We start from the raw sequence: 13,656 nt of genomic DNA on the forward strand, positions 1-13,656 counted from the left end.
GAAAATGATAAAGACATACTCAAGACTGCCGTACATCTTGTAATTTATCAAATAACAATAATCAATCGTGGTGTTCGATAAAAGAAAACAAGTAGGAAATTACTTTCGTCACAATTCGGAAGAAAAAATAAAAATTATCATGTTCTTTTCTAATCAAACTTACGATTGGAATTAATCTTCGAACGGTTCACTTTTCGTTGTCATTTTTTATGGAGAAAGGCTGAACATGTCACCGATGTGTATCGATAAGCCACGAAATATTGAACATGTTTCGCAGAATCAGTGAGAGAGTGGCGAGAGTAATATTATTACGAATGACGGTTGTGTGAATTGATAATTTTATGGAGAAAAGTGGAAGCCATCTTAAGAGCACTAATAAATCATTTTAAATGTATTTGTAATGTCTCAATCATTCGACATCACATGGTGTTATTGCAAAAGGGAAATGTATTGATAAATATACTGTACCTCAAAGTGATCGACGTACTGGGAGCCTCAGATCTTGATCGTGGGGCTGGATTGGACAGTCAAACATATTTAATGCAACCATAATCTCTCTATCATAGGGGGTAAATGGAAAAAACCTTTTTTATCCACATGAGCTGTCTATACCCGACATTATGCCAGAGTTACATAATTTCTAATCCATTAAATAGTGATAGAAAAAATAGACGATCTCCCGGAAAAACCTGTGTGGTCTTTATGGCCGGAAAAAGCATTTTCGGGAGGTATTTCAAAATTAGGATGAAGACAGGAAATTGTTGGGCGATTATTTTTTTCACTCATTTCGATATCGATAGGAACAATTCCATAGAAAATTCTCCATAGAATTTCCTACAGATGGCTCTCCAGAATTTCATGTCCATAATGATGGAAGAATACGATAAACGTTATTTCTCATTTATACATATATTTCGAGATTCAATATGTGATTCGAAGCGTACAGACAAAATCAATAATTCATCAATAATTTCATCCGCCATTTTAATACAATGAATATCAACATCAATCATAGTATCTACGATTTTCATTACATTATCCACAATTACTCTCATCTTCTCCAAGTAAACCCCAACAATTATTCGTCAATAGTAATCCAGTAACACTGGTACCAAAGAGTTGCATTCAGTTTAAAAAAACAAAAAGATGTTAAGAGACTTGTCATGGTAACCCCCTTGCATTATCCATTAACCTCCTCTCATTATGTTAACACAGCAGAATCAGCACTGGCTCTGCCCTGGGATATTCATTAATTTTAGTAAATGATAAACTCTTTGGCATCGAGTTATTCTGAAGAATGCTTATTTTCATCAAGATCCCTTCTAGCTGATCAATCCCAATTAACCAACTCATTAATCAATTGATTTCCATGTTACATTGATGAATTAACTGATCAATTAATTCATTCATTCACAAATTAAAAAATGACTGACCAATTTTTATCTTAAGAACAATCGATCTATTAATTTGGGTTTTAATTGATAAATTGATCAATGAATGAATTAATCAACAAACAACTTGATGTTTCCCGCGATTAATTGGATTTCTTGAATGGTAGAAATATTTCTATAATTGTCCGAATATTTGCGAATAGAGATAACTTTTGTGCCCAATTGTTCAGATTAAACAAAAATTAATCAATCAATTAATATTAAATCCTTCAATCAATGAACTGATTAATGAATCAATTACCAAATTGTTGTTATCTGCAACTAATTACTTCCCTTGACCAGCAAAATGAATCAATTATTTTCCAATAATTAACTCATTCATTAGCATCTCGTCTCGTAGAGGCCACTGCGTCCAATGTATCTAACCCATTTAATGACATCGTGATCGGAGTAATTGAGTTTCGATTCAAACACCTTCAAATAGCGAACTTTAAAGCCAGACGGCGCAAAGGGTACCTCGAAGTTCATGGAAATTGGTGGTCGTGTCCATTTTTTCTTGGTGTCAGTCTCGAGAAGATCAATTTCAGCTGACAGCTGAGTCTCCTTCATGCCCGCCATTCGTTTTATCTTCCAGACAATGGCGTTCTCAGACGCTTTGTACTTTGCTTTGCCCTTCAGACAGATCAGTTGGACACCAGCTGTATTCAGGGGCGTTGGCACGCGCACCTCGATCTTCTGGCCCAGGAGGGAGGGCTTGAAGTTGGATTTTAGTACAGCTTTGACCTCCATTTTTGTACGTCCGACCTCGCGAACCAGGGGAATCAAGCGAAATGGCAGTGATATATCCTTCGTTGTGCGATATCTGGGTGGAGAATACCAGACGATTAGTTAAAGATAACGCATGTAATTGATTTACTGACCGAATGAAGGTCCGAATCTCTAGTTCTTACCTCATCAATTCAAATTCACCATCGGGTGGTATGAAGCTAATGGAATGTTCAGTTTCGAATTTCGATAGCTTGACACACTGATGAAATTGACAATCATCAATAACGACCACTGGTTTGCCAGATCTAGCGCCAGTTGGATCGTCACCACCTCCTAGACTCCCTGCACCTTTCATTCCCCTAGCCTCCATAACGATCTTGTCGTTGATACCAAATTTACACTCTGGCATTCCTGACAGATATGACTTCATAACAACCTGTTGACAAAATTTTAAAACGAAATACAATCGATTTCACAATAAGGAGCTTACAAGGAGGCCAGTTTATGAATAGTTTCAATAAATCACCTTTCCCGCTACGTGTGCGCTCAAGACTTGCCCTTGAGGGCTCATCAGCAGGTTGACATACTCAAGAACATCGAGGAAGAGCTCGTTACGACGATATTTAATCCCCTCCCTGCGCCAACCAATTTGCCCAGTCACTTGAGACGTTATTTGGGCTTGTTCTTCCTTAGTAGCTGATTTTACCCCCTGCTGGGTGATGAACGTCTTCAGGACTCCAGTGTCACAATTCTGGGGATACCCGAAGTCCAAAATCTCTGCAACAAGTATTAAATAATTTAATTAATCATTATCAGGGACAAAATGTGTAAATTAAATCGTTCTCAGGATGCACTCACCATCGAGTAACTCATAAATCAACACGAAGTTGTTCTTGATGTTCTCTTCCGATATCTTGCCAAAATAGGACTGCATGACATCATTGATCTTCAGTAAGAACTCGAAGACCATGGCAGCGTTCACATTCTGCTTGGTGACAGCTGCCAGCCATATATTAGCCCTTTTTATGTGGAAGAACGATGTTCTAGCGATATTCGTCACTGGCGATCTAACTTGCTGTCTCGCGTGGATGACATTCACTCGAAATGCATCCACAGCGTTTCTACCGATGTCATCACGGTAGACCCGCGAGATCAGCACCTCTCCTTTGTGGTTATACACGAAGAGGCCTCCGATCATCTTGATTGAGGATGACTTAGGCCTCTGCTACTCTATAACTGACGAAAGTATTCGAAAAATTTGAGCCATTTTTAAAAATGTATATCTTATGATCAAATGGTGCAATTTCAATTTATCAAGACTCAATTTGAAGCTTGAAATATAATCTTCAAAATGAGATAAAGATGGGGAGATTTCACTCAGCCATTCTCGAGTTATTACAAATTGTTTTACAACAGTTAACTAGATTTAATGAAGCACTGGAAAAAAATATAATGAAAATTATTTTGTGACTATGAAATGATTGGGCTCCAGAAGCCGACGATACCCCTACTCCGGTACAAATGACAGTCTAGAATAGCTGGACAGTGGCCAAAAAAAACAAAACCCAAAAATTAAAACCTAAAAATTCAGGACCTCCACTTTCAATTGTGAATATCTCCTGATCTAATGCAGTGATTACGATCAATCAAAACTCAGTTAAAGCTCAATAAACCTCCTAGGAAATGACATATACCTAGTGAAACCTCACTCTGTCAATCCGGAGTTATCGACCACTGAAGACGTTCGCCTACTAATCTCCTTGACAAAGGATTTTGGAACAAATTTTATTAACAATACTCTTGTCATTGTGACATTGAGGCCCAGCACCCCACGATAACGCCCCGTTTAATGAATGACATTTCAAAGCCACTCACCAATGGTCCCTGTTATCGATCCACTACTCACAGTTTCCCACAGTCCGAAACCTCCAATGTCACCAATTAACGGTAGATAAGCCATTTGTTAATGATTTAGGAAGGACCATCAGGAAGGCCTGTACTTACGCATTTCACTACTCCGAAATGTAATCCGCAGACGTGTTGTGACCCAATAAAAATCCTCCCGGTGACAAAAGGTCCGAGGGGAGAAACGGTAATCTCCCCAATGATGGACTAACACCCACTTCCGGTACAACTTTAGTCAAAATGATAACAAACATTCGAGTTATTTCAGTCTCATGTTATTATTTTCCCCAATAAACTCGTTGGACGAGAAGGAAATGGAGATCACCTGAAATTTTTCCGAAATTTTTATTGATTCCAGACGAATTCATTAATCGATTATTTCTGTTCGAGACATAGAGGAACAGAAAGTGAATGGACGACGTCAATTGGTCAGCCAAAAGTATCTCCCGCCTGTCATTGGTCAGGGGGCGCTGGAGCCCTTGAGACGCCTTTTAGTGGAGATAATTCGGAGTGCTAAATACGCCGACAATATTCCATATTTAATTCATGTATCCTGATTAATTAACAGTTATTTAATTTCCCTTGTGCGTTGAATACAAGCGATTCTTCATCATGCCGAGAATTATGATAAAAGGAGGAGTTTGGAGGAATACAGAAGTATGTTTTTATCCAAATACAATCAAACATAACCTATAAAACATTTCCTGTAGTGATTTTTATCATTTTTAACATTGAATTTCAATTTTAAAAAATCATCCTTCAATGCCTCCTCGCCTTATTGGTATCCAAGGGTTCTCTGTGGACTTGAAGAATGTCCAGGACATGTTCCGAAGTTTTCCTCTGATTCGATCTTTTTGGGCTTTTACACCTCTTCACTTTTTGTGAAACAATCAAGAAGAATTTGTCATAGATTTCGGGTCTAAATAATTATCCTTGAAGACTTCAATAATACTCTGTAGACACTGAGGAAATCATTGAACATTTTTGTTTATTTTCTTATGATCTTTTATTCGCGAAAAGGACAAGTGTCTTCTAGACTTTTCAATTTTCACAATGTAGTTTAATGCAGTTGTAGTGTATAATTCCGATTGTTCTGCTGTTGTAAATGAATGTTTGAGAGCTTGTGGAGTTCGTTTCGTATTAAATTGAATAAATATCCAACAAAAATGCCGTCTATTTTGCTAATTTGACTTACAATCCATAACTATTGCTTTCCCCCCTCAGGATGAGATTCTCAAAGCCGCGGTGATGAAATATGGCAAGAATCAGTGGAGTAGAATAGCCTCCCTCCTGCACCGTAAATCCGCGAAACAATGCAAAGCCCGGTGGTTCGAGTGGCTGGACCCAAGCATAAAGAAGACAGAATGGAGTCGCGAGGAGGACGAGAAGCTGTTGCATCTTGCGAAGCTCATGCCAACGCAGTGGAGAACGATTGCCCCAATAATTGGTCGTACAGCAGCTCAATGCCTGGAGCGGTACGAATGCCTCCTGGACCAGGCCCAGAAGAAGGAGGAAGGTGAGGATGGCTCGGACGACCCCAGGAAGCTGAAGCCAGGTGAGATTGATCCCAATCCCGAGACAAAGCCCGCACGTCCGGATCCCAAAGATATGGACGAGGATGAGCTAGAGATGCTGTCGGAGGCGCGTGCAAGGCTCGCCAATACCCAGGGGAAGAAGGCGAAAAGAAAGGCCAGGGAGAAACAGCTCGAGGAGGCCAGGAGACTGGCTGCACTCCAGAAGAGGAGGGAACTCAGAGCTGCGGGGATCACTGTCAATCAGAAGAATAAACGAAAACGGGGGGTTAACTACAACACGGAAATTCCATTTGAGAAACGTCCAGCTATTGGATTTTACGACACCAGCAGTGAACACATTGATCCACTGGCTGCTGACTTCTCGAGGATGAGGCAGCAGCATTTGGATGGAGAACTCAGGGCTGATAAAGAAGAGCAGGACAGGAAGAAGGACAAGCAGAAACTCAAACAGAGGAAGGAGAATGATATTCCCATGGGGATGCTCAATAATGAGGAGCCTGTGAAGAAGAGGAGTAAGCTCGTGCTGCCTGAGCCACAGATATCAGATCAGGAACTGCAGCAGGTTGTCAAACTAGGTCGTGCCTCGGAAGTAGCAAGAGAAGTAGCCACCGAGAGTGGAATAACCCTCTCAGACAGCCTCCTCGCGGACTACTCCCTCACTCCAAGTGCAGCAGTGACCCCACGCACTCCAGCGGTTACCGACCGCGTTCTCCAGGAGGCTCAGAACGTCATGGCACTCACCCATGTCGACACACCTCTGAAAGGAGGCCTCAACACTCCACTCCACAACGTCGACTTCACCAGTGTCGTTCCCTCGTCCACTGCCATTGCCACTCCCAACACCGTCCTCGCGACTCCCTTCAGGTCCACAAGGAGTGACGGTACGCCTCTGAACTCTGGTTTCTCCACTCCAGCCTCAGCGCGGACCCCGAACGGCGTCTTGGCGCCAACCCCAGTACGTGATAAATTGAATATCAACCCAGACGCAGGTCTGGATGGCTCGGAGACCCCAGCCTTACAGAAACAGACGAAAGAACAGTTGAAGCTGGGCCTGAGTGCCCTCCCAGCGCCAAAGAACGATTTTCAGATAGTGATCCCTGAGAACGAGTCCCAGGACGACGGTTCTACCAATCAACTTGATCTCGGTGTGGAGGACCAGGCTGACGTGGACGCCAGGAAACAGCAGGAGTTGCTGGAGCAGAGGGCAAGGGAAATAGCGAAGAGGTCACAGGTAATCCAGAGGGGTCTGCCGAGGCCCACGGAAGTCAATGTGAACATCCTTAAACCAGTGGACGTTAGCCTGAGGAGCCTGAAGCCAGCGAAAGATTCAGGTCTGACGGATCAGCAAATAGCTGAAGAACTCATCAAGAGGGAAATGCTGAGCATGCTACAGTACGATACTGTCCAGAATCCCACGATGAGTAATTCAAAGCGTGGAAATGCTCTTGTCTCGTTGGCACAGAGTTACCTGGATCAGCATCCGTACGACGATTTTGATAAGGATCAGCTCGATGTGGCTAGAAACCTCATCACTGATGAAATGGAGGTGGTGAAGAAGGGAATGGGACATGGGGAGCTCAGTCTAGAGGCCTACACCACTGTGTGGGAGGAATGCTCATCGCAGATTCTGTTCTTGGAGGGCCAGAAGAAGTTCACCAGGGCCAATGTTGCCTCGAAGAAGGAGAAAATCGAAGCTGCTGAGAGGATTCTGGAGGAAAATAGGGGGCACATGACTGGTGCCGCAAAACTTGCTGCCAAGAAGGAGAAGAAACTTAAAATTATGACTGGGGGGTATCAGACGAGGGATCAGGTACTCACGAAACAGCTTCACGACACGTGTGAACAGATTGAGCAGGAGCAGTTGCAGCTCTCGACTTTTAAGTTTCTTGAAAAGCAGGAGAAGGTGGCACTCGAGAGGAGACAGAGTGCATTGACTGAGGATGTCAATAGGCAAATCGAAAGGGAGAGGAGTCTGCAGCAGAGGTATGCTGAGCTGATGGAGCAGCTGCAGCTGGCAAGGGTCAGCCAGGATTGATTTTTTGTGTAATTTATGGAATTATTTCGTTCGATTGTAATGGGAGATTGTTTTGTATTGAGAAGGATGATAAATATAAAAATTCAAGATTATTGACTGATTAATGTTGTAATTCAAAAAAGTAATCATTTGGTGGGGAATTTATGAAATAATTCATCCTTTTATTCATTGTTTTCCCTTTGTTATTCCAATAAATACGTCAGGAGTTAGACATCACCTCAACAGCCTTAATTCAATTAAATGAATGTCTCTACTGAAATATGTTGGATGCTGTTCTTCCAAGGGAATATACCTCAGCTCAAATATTGTTTTCAAATGCATCAGAAAGTCTTTCCAGACTTGTATTTGCACCGGGGTGTCTCGCTCCTCTTGGGCGAGGATGATATAAGTCCTGGGGTTCGTCCTGCATAAGTGTTCCAGGGTTTTTATCAATGGGTGAATAGACTGGAATTAAAAATTAAACAAAATTCATCTATACTATTCTACATACTATACTATTCCAACAATTCATTCGAAACAAGTCGAGTAAATTATTACAGATTGATTGGGAGTGATTTCTAATCATTCATTCGATATATTTCTGTCCAATTATCATCTGAGATCACTTACTTTTTCGTAATAAACACAATCAGCCAACACAACAATGTCAGGAACGAAATCCAATTCATAATTATTCTTCCAGTCTAGGACTTCAGCTCTAGCAGTTCCAAAATCTCTCCATTGGTCCTGATTCAGCGATATATTTTTCTGGAGTATCGGCATGGTACTCCGGAGGTCTGTCATCACCACATTGCCCCTGTAATGTGATATTGGGGAATTGGTGGAGGAAAGTGAATAAAATTAATTGAAAGACGAACCCTAGGCAGGCTGCGGTCATTCCTACACATCCAGTCCCAGCCCCCAGCTCCAGAACGTTCTGTCCATCCAGGAAAGACACTGCTGTATCTTCGTCATTACACTTGTGGTCCAGGTACTTGGCCAGGACCAGTGCTGCATCCCAAACGACACAGCTAACGTCTCCAACTTGTTGTTGGTAAATTGTCAGGGTTCGTTCCTTCTTTTCGACGTCAAAAAGACGAGTGAATATGCCATTTTCCATTGTTGAATGACATTTGAAGACACATTTGTCGAAAGGAGTTTCAGATTTTGAGAATTTTTTCTGAATAAAATTAGTTCATTTTGGAACAATAAATAATCTATTGGCTATCTACACACGAATATGTTTTGCGCTGCCAGCTGCCGGGGTCGATGGTGGCGCAGCACACCGCCAGGGTCGTTACTAACATTGCTGTGGCTTGTTTGACTTCTAATGCCCTCGGAAGTATCAACCCTAGAGGTCGCCATAGTTTTTACAGTTATATTCCAATATTTTTTTAAGGTATTCAGTCATATTCACTAATCTAATCCATTAATCACATGTGATTTGTGTTTCTCATTGATCACTGGTGTCCGGTAAGAGAATTTCATTGCCTACCTCTGATTATTTAATTGTTTTTGTTGGGTATTTGTAGTGATTACCTTAGTCTTTTTCACCGACAATACGACCACCCGCGACACCGCCTTTTCATTATTCATACAGAGCTGATAGTCGTATACGCCCTGATAGTGGGTTTCTTTATCGTAATTTTATTTCAGCTCTTTTTGGTGTTTGGGACAGAGTATTTTGTGGAGAAATTACGACAGTATCGGGGGAGTTTCGACTAATTGTTGTGGGACATAGTGACGAAGGTGAGGAGAATTGGGAGATCAAGGGCCTTAGCTGAGGACAAATGTTGGGAATTATTCTGACAGGTGATAGGTAAATAATGAATCACTGGTGGGACGAGGAGGTGAGGCTTCAAGGCTAGAAGATTATCCAGTAATGACTTTGCCCGACTGTTCTCAGGGATTCATGGGCGAGGTAATGACAGACGACAAGACGTTTTTGACGATTATCTTTGCAAATAAGGGGACTAGTTAATTTTTTGTAAGAACCTTTTTCGCAGATTTACTGTCGCTCTTCAAAAGAGGTTAGGACGACAAAATCGCTATTTGCCTTATTTACAGTGTTATTTGTCAAAAACCAAACGTGAAGTTTGTCTGACTCATCCGCTATCATCACCTCGCCCCTGAATTAATCATAATAGACATTGCTAGATACTCTTTTATCGATTAAGCCTTATCTCCATTTCTTCCCATCAGTCATTGATTATTTATATAGCAGCTGGCGAAATATATTAATATATTAACAGTCGTAATTGCAAACCACGGTTAATCAATCGATAGGGCAGGGCATATATCTCGATTACCTCGTTTTGGTGTCCGGGTGTCTTACAAAATAATAATAATCTTGTGTGTAAAAAATGTAGATTCGTAAATCAGGAAACTGTTTCATGCGAAATTCTCGTCGATTGACGATTAAAATAATCCTTTGACTTCAGATTTTCAGTGAATAAACATGGCGAAAAAGCCAGGACCAATTCCGGCTCTCCACAAAGTAATAATGGTTGGCAGTGGAGGCGTGGGAAAGTCAGCCTTAACACTTCAGTTCATGTACGATGAGGTATGTGAATTGAGAACAATTAATTTAGATTAATTTAGAGTGTTAAATGACAATGAAATTAATCTCAATTTAATGAAGTTTATAGAGGACTACGAGCCAACAAAAGCCGATTCATACAGGAAGAAAGTTGTCCTTGATGGAGAGGAAGTACAAATTGATATACTAGACACTGCTGGACAAGAGGACTATGCTGCTATAAGGGACAATTACTTTCGCAGTGGAGAGGGCTTTCTCTGCGTTTTCTCCATTACTGAGGATGACAGTTTTCAGGCGACTCAAGAGTTTAGGTGATTTTTTTATTAAATTATTGAGATAAGAGGCTGCGGGAAATCGAGTCAGCCATTTTTTCTAGTATTGTTTGAGCTGCATTTATCATAGTCTTTCTATAATCATGTTCTTTTCGTAAAACTCATTAAAACAACGTTTTTAGAAATATTTTTGAGATAATAACAATTATGGTCTAATAGATAAGGAATTGTTAATGATCTGGTATTTTTTTCTTGTCGCAGGGAACAAATTCTGAGAGTAAAAAACGATGAAAACATTCCCTTTTTATTAGTCGGTAACAAGAGTGATCTCGAGGAGAAGCGAAAAGTCAGTCTAGCGGAAGCTCAAGCTAGATCGCAACAGTGGGGGGTACCGTACGTCGAAACAAGTGCAAAGACTAAAGAAAATGTGGACAAGGTAATGAAAGTTAATGAATCCCATTCTCAATAATTAAGGTAGTTTCGTTGTTCTCAGAGGGAATTTAAAAAATTGAACAGCTGATGACTTTCATAAAGACATTCTTTGCGTTAGCCTAGGAGTATTATAATAATAGGAATAATTTCCAGAGCTTTCACTTATACAGAGGCTCGAATGAGACATAATTTCAGTATTTCTGCTCCGTCGTCGACAATCGATAATGTGGATAATATGGTAGGATGATCAATATCCCATTCAACCACATGCATAACAAACCACCTCAGAAATTATTATAATTCTTATGATTATCGCAGGCGGTCCAAGATTCATTGCGTGGGTTTTGGATGCAGCAAGGAACGTCTTTAAAAAAATATCATCAAGGTCTTGATTTTTTAAAATCCGTTCTGGGGATGCCATTAATATTTTAAATTGTTTTGTACTCTGCTTAATTCACTGCAACATTCATCCAACTGAACATTTAATTTTTTTTATTTGTGATGGCATCACTTTGCACTATTTTTCCAGGTGTTTTTCGATTTGATGCGCGAAATAAGATCACGTAAGATTGAAGATAAATCCGCGAGTAACGGTCGGGGAAAAGATCGTGCTAAAAGGAAGAAAAAGAAGTGCATTGTTCTATAGGTTCGCTGCTTATATTTTTTTTACATGCTTATTTTAATATTTTTATTAGCATACGCTCGGTAGTCCAGAAGTGTTGAAACGCAATTTTTCCATTTTTAATAATATTTATTATTATGTAGAAATGCTTTTGCCACTCTCAACATGAGTTTTTAAAAATTTGTCGCTGTCTGAAAAGAATCTGAACAGTTTTGTTGTACAAAACCATTTTAGAAACATTTGTTTTGTTATCTATTAAATTTCTGTTGGATTCATTCACTCGATAAATTCCTTTAATCATAAAATCATTTTCAAAATTAATTATCTTAGAGGAAAAACATCAAAGATTTTTTTTATTTTCTTAAAATCATTGTTTCATTTGATTTCTCTTTAAAATAATTTTATAGCTCTTATGATGTAAAAAAAAATTGTTCTTTTCGGCTACATTACGTTTTTCCACTTCGCTGCTCAATTGTTATTGTCCATCATCACATCATGTGTAAAATGAAGCTTTATTCATGCTTCTCAGTGTAAATAATGTTTTTACATGTGGTGTAATGAAAAATGTTATACACGTTGAAAAATCTGCGTATATGAAAAACTTCTGTTGTAATTCTCCCACTGTTTGGTCGATTTACATTCTAAATTCCCTATAACAATTTGCCATTCCCTATTTTCCATCAGGTTACATATTATTTTATAGTATATTAACAAATAAAATATCAGCATCCATTTATTTACCAAAATTTTACCCTGAGAATTTTAAATAGAATATTTTCATACGTAGTTTCATTTTTCAATGATAAACAAATTCCTCTAAAAATTCTATTCGATATAAAAATGAACTATTGAAGTGTCTGATAACAATAATTATATTTCAGGTATTCTTTGATTTAATTGGTTCAATCGCTGCGCGCAAAGCGCGTGAAAATCAAATTGAGGGGGCTGAACGTAAAAATAATAAACGTTGTTGCATTCTCCTCTAACAACACCCAGAATAAGCTTTTATTATCGTTTCAGACAAACTACGTTAAATTACATATACATGCATATAAATATATATATTTTTTTCATATTATTTAAAGAAAAAAAAGTGAACATTGATTAAACATCTTCATTCTATTCAATTCTGTACGTGTGAGAGATGAGTGTGTGTGAAAGAATGAGTGAGTGTCCACTCGGATGCACCTGCGAACAGGTATTTGCAATTATTTACGGTGAGTTGATCCTCATGTCCAAATATACACGAGGGACCGAACGATTTATTCGAGATTTGCTGTTCAAAATTCACTTGCTTTCTGATATATTTGACATTGATGCCTGTAGATGGTTGACTGCATTACGTTAAACAAAATATTATTTTTCAAAGTTACGGAATTCGGGAAAAATTATTCTGTAGAATTTTCTATTAGATTTTCTACCAGTTTTTGGACGATTCTATCAAGTAATTTTTTTGTAAAATTTCATATGAATTACTAGATACATTCGCTGCATTTTAAAATCCACAGGCAAATCTACGGAAAGAGCTATTGATTTTTGTATGTTTTCTATTGAATTTTCTGTTAGTTGTCCGACGTTTTTAGAGGTATTTTCCGGTAATAATTTGATTAAATGTTCGGATCGCAGTGAAAGGGCTATAAAACTGGCACCGCAATCTACGGAAAGAGCTATAGACTTCTATAAGATTTACATTGAATTTTCTGCAACTTTTTGGGCGTTTCTATACGGAAATTTTTCTTGTAAAAGTCCAATAATAATTTCAACCGCATTCCCGAGGTTTTTCGAGGAAATTTATTCGCGCGCAATGTGTGAAGAAGTGACGTGACTATTATACGATGGAGAAATAATAAATACCATGAAGCAGTCAACATTCATGTGCCTATTATTACCAAGCGTTATCCGCAAATTCTGCCTTTTCGTGTCACTGAAGAAAACACTTCACAAATACTCACCTTTTCGTTGTAAAGCTTGTGAATTTAGCTAACTTCTCGTTTTTGTATATATTTTGTATGTCTTTAATACACAATTAAATAAATAAATGGCCACAGCAATAAGAGAATTTTTCTTGGACAATATTTTCCATTTATTCTTTACGAATGATGATGATGATGAGTCACAAAGTGGCTCAGGTAAGACAGCGCACCTGAATAATTTCAAATGCTTTAAAACACCTCGACA

General features: G+C 39.1%; 4 protein-coding genes across 10 annotated transcripts; 2 read left to right on the plus strand and 2 right to left on the minus strand.

Annotated features, from left to right (window-relative positions):
• Nucleotides 1-890: 890 nt before the first annotated feature.
• Ap-2mu (Adaptor Protein complex 2, mu subunit) lies at nt 891-4,315 on the minus strand. Of its 2 annotated transcripts, none has more exons than XM_064119945.1 (5): nt 4,164-4,315; nt 3,018-3,395; nt 2,686-2,936; nt 2,342-2,595; nt 891-2,253 (listed from the first exon to the last, which is right to left on the minus strand). In XM_064119945.1, the coding sequence occupies exons 2-5, from the start codon at nt 3,355-3,357 to the stop codon at nt 1,773-1,775; spliced, it is 1,326 nt and encodes a 441-aa protein (XP_063976015.1). In that variant the 5' UTR covers nt 3,358-3,395; nt 4,164-4,315; the 3' UTR covers nt 891-1,772. The 2 variants fall into 2 exon arrangements, with proteins under 2 accessions (XP_063976015.1, XP_063976017.1); XM_064119947.1 differs by having other exon boundaries at nt 4,035-4,175.
• A 207-nt stretch (nt 4,316-4,522) lies between these two features.
• Nucleotides 4,523-7,726, plus strand: Cdc5 (Cell division cycle 5). Its single transcript, XM_064119927.1, has 2 exons — nt 4,523-4,721; nt 5,289-7,726. The coding sequence occupies exons 1-2, from the start codon at nt 4,677-4,679 to the stop codon at nt 7,632-7,634; spliced, it is 2,391 nt and encodes a 796-aa protein (XP_063975997.1). The 5' UTR covers nt 4,523-4,676; the 3' UTR covers nt 7,635-7,726.
• LOC135161942 (protein N-lysine methyltransferase METTL21D-like) lies at nt 7,723-8,951 on the minus strand. The gene is made up of 3 exons (XM_064119965.1): nt 8,492-8,951; nt 8,244-8,430; nt 7,723-8,078 (listed from the first exon to the last, which is right to left on the minus strand). Exons 1-3 carry the CDS (start codon nt 8,731-8,733, stop codon nt 7,848-7,850), a joined length of 660 nt encoding a protein of 219 aa, XP_063976035.1. The 5' UTR covers nt 8,734-8,951; the 3' UTR covers nt 7,723-7,847.
• LOC135161943 (ras-related protein Ral-a) lies at nt 8,933-13,537 on the plus strand. 6 transcript variants are annotated; one of them, XM_064119967.1, is made up of 7 exons: nt 9,022-9,086; nt 9,270-9,362; nt 10,055-10,176; nt 10,255-10,463; nt 10,686-10,860; nt 11,386-11,502; nt 12,360-13,537. In XM_064119967.1, exons 3-6 carry the CDS (start codon nt 10,072-10,074, stop codon nt 11,500-11,502), a joined length of 606 nt encoding a protein of 201 aa, XP_063976037.1. In that variant the 5' UTR covers nt 9,022-9,086; nt 9,270-9,362; nt 10,055-10,071; the 3' UTR covers nt 12,360-13,537. The 6 variants fall into 6 exon arrangements, with proteins under 6 accessions (XP_063976036.1, XP_063976042.1, XP_063976041.1 ...); XM_064119966.1 differs by lacking the exon at nt 9,270-9,362 and having other exon boundaries at nt 8,933-9,086; XM_064119971.1 differs by lacking the exons at nt 9,022-9,086; nt 9,270-9,362 and adding an exon at nt 8,989-9,012.
• Nucleotides 13,538-13,656: the final 119 nt, after the last annotated feature.

The sequence above is a fragment of the Diachasmimorpha longicaudata genome, chromosome 4 (genome assembly GCF_034640455.1).
Source record: "Diachasmimorpha longicaudata isolate KC_UGA_2023 chromosome 4, iyDiaLong2, whole genome shotgun sequence".
In the NCBI taxonomy this organism is placed as follows: Eukaryota; Metazoa; Arthropoda; class Insecta; order Hymenoptera; family Braconidae; genus Diachasmimorpha; species Diachasmimorpha longicaudata.

Bases quoted from the DNA above. Each gene is read 5' to 3' on its own strand.
- Cdc5 (XM_064119927.1), top strand. From the start codon at position 4,677: ATGCCGAGAATTATGATAAAAGGAGGAGTTTGGAGGAATACAGAA. The intron at 4,722-5,288 runs GTATGTTTTTAT...TTCCCCCCTCAG, and splicing joins GAGTTTGGAGGAATACAGAA to GATGAGATTCTCAAAGCCGC.
- LOC135161943 (XM_064119966.1), top strand. From the start codon at position 10,072: ATGGCGAAAAAGCCAGGACCAATTCCGGCTCTCCACAAAGTAATAATG. The intron at 10,464-10,685 runs GTGATTTTTTTA...TTCTTGTCGCAG, and splicing joins CAGGCGACTCAAGAGTTTAG to GGAACAAATTCTGAGAGTAA. The intron at 10,861-11,385 runs GTAATGAAAGTT...CTATTTTTCCAG, and splicing joins CTAAAGAAAATGTGGACAAG to GTGTTTTTCGATTTGATGCG.
- LOC135161942 (XM_064119965.1), bottom strand. From the start codon at position 8,733: ATGGAAAATGGCATATTCACTCGTCTTTTTGACGTCGAAAAGAAGGAA. The intron at 8,431-8,491 runs GTTCGTCTTTCA...ATCACATTACAG, and splicing joins ATGACCGCAGCCTGCCTAGG to GGGCAATGTGGTGATGACAG. The intron at 8,079-8,243 runs GTAAGTGATCTC...TTTTAATTCCAG, and splicing joins ATTGTGTTTATTACGAAAAA to TCTATTCACCCATTGATAAA.
- Ap-2mu (XM_064119945.1), bottom strand. From the start codon at position 3,357: ATGATCGGAGGCCTCTTCGTGTATAACCACAAAGGAGAGGTGCTGATC. The intron at 2,937-3,017 runs GTGAGTGCATCC...TACTTGTTGCAG, and splicing joins GATTTATGAGTTACTCGATG to AGATTTTGGACTTCGGGTAT. The intron at 2,596-2,685 runs GTGATTTATTGA...TTTTGTCAACAG, and splicing joins GCGCACACGTAGCGGGAAAG to GTTGTTATGAAGTCATATCT.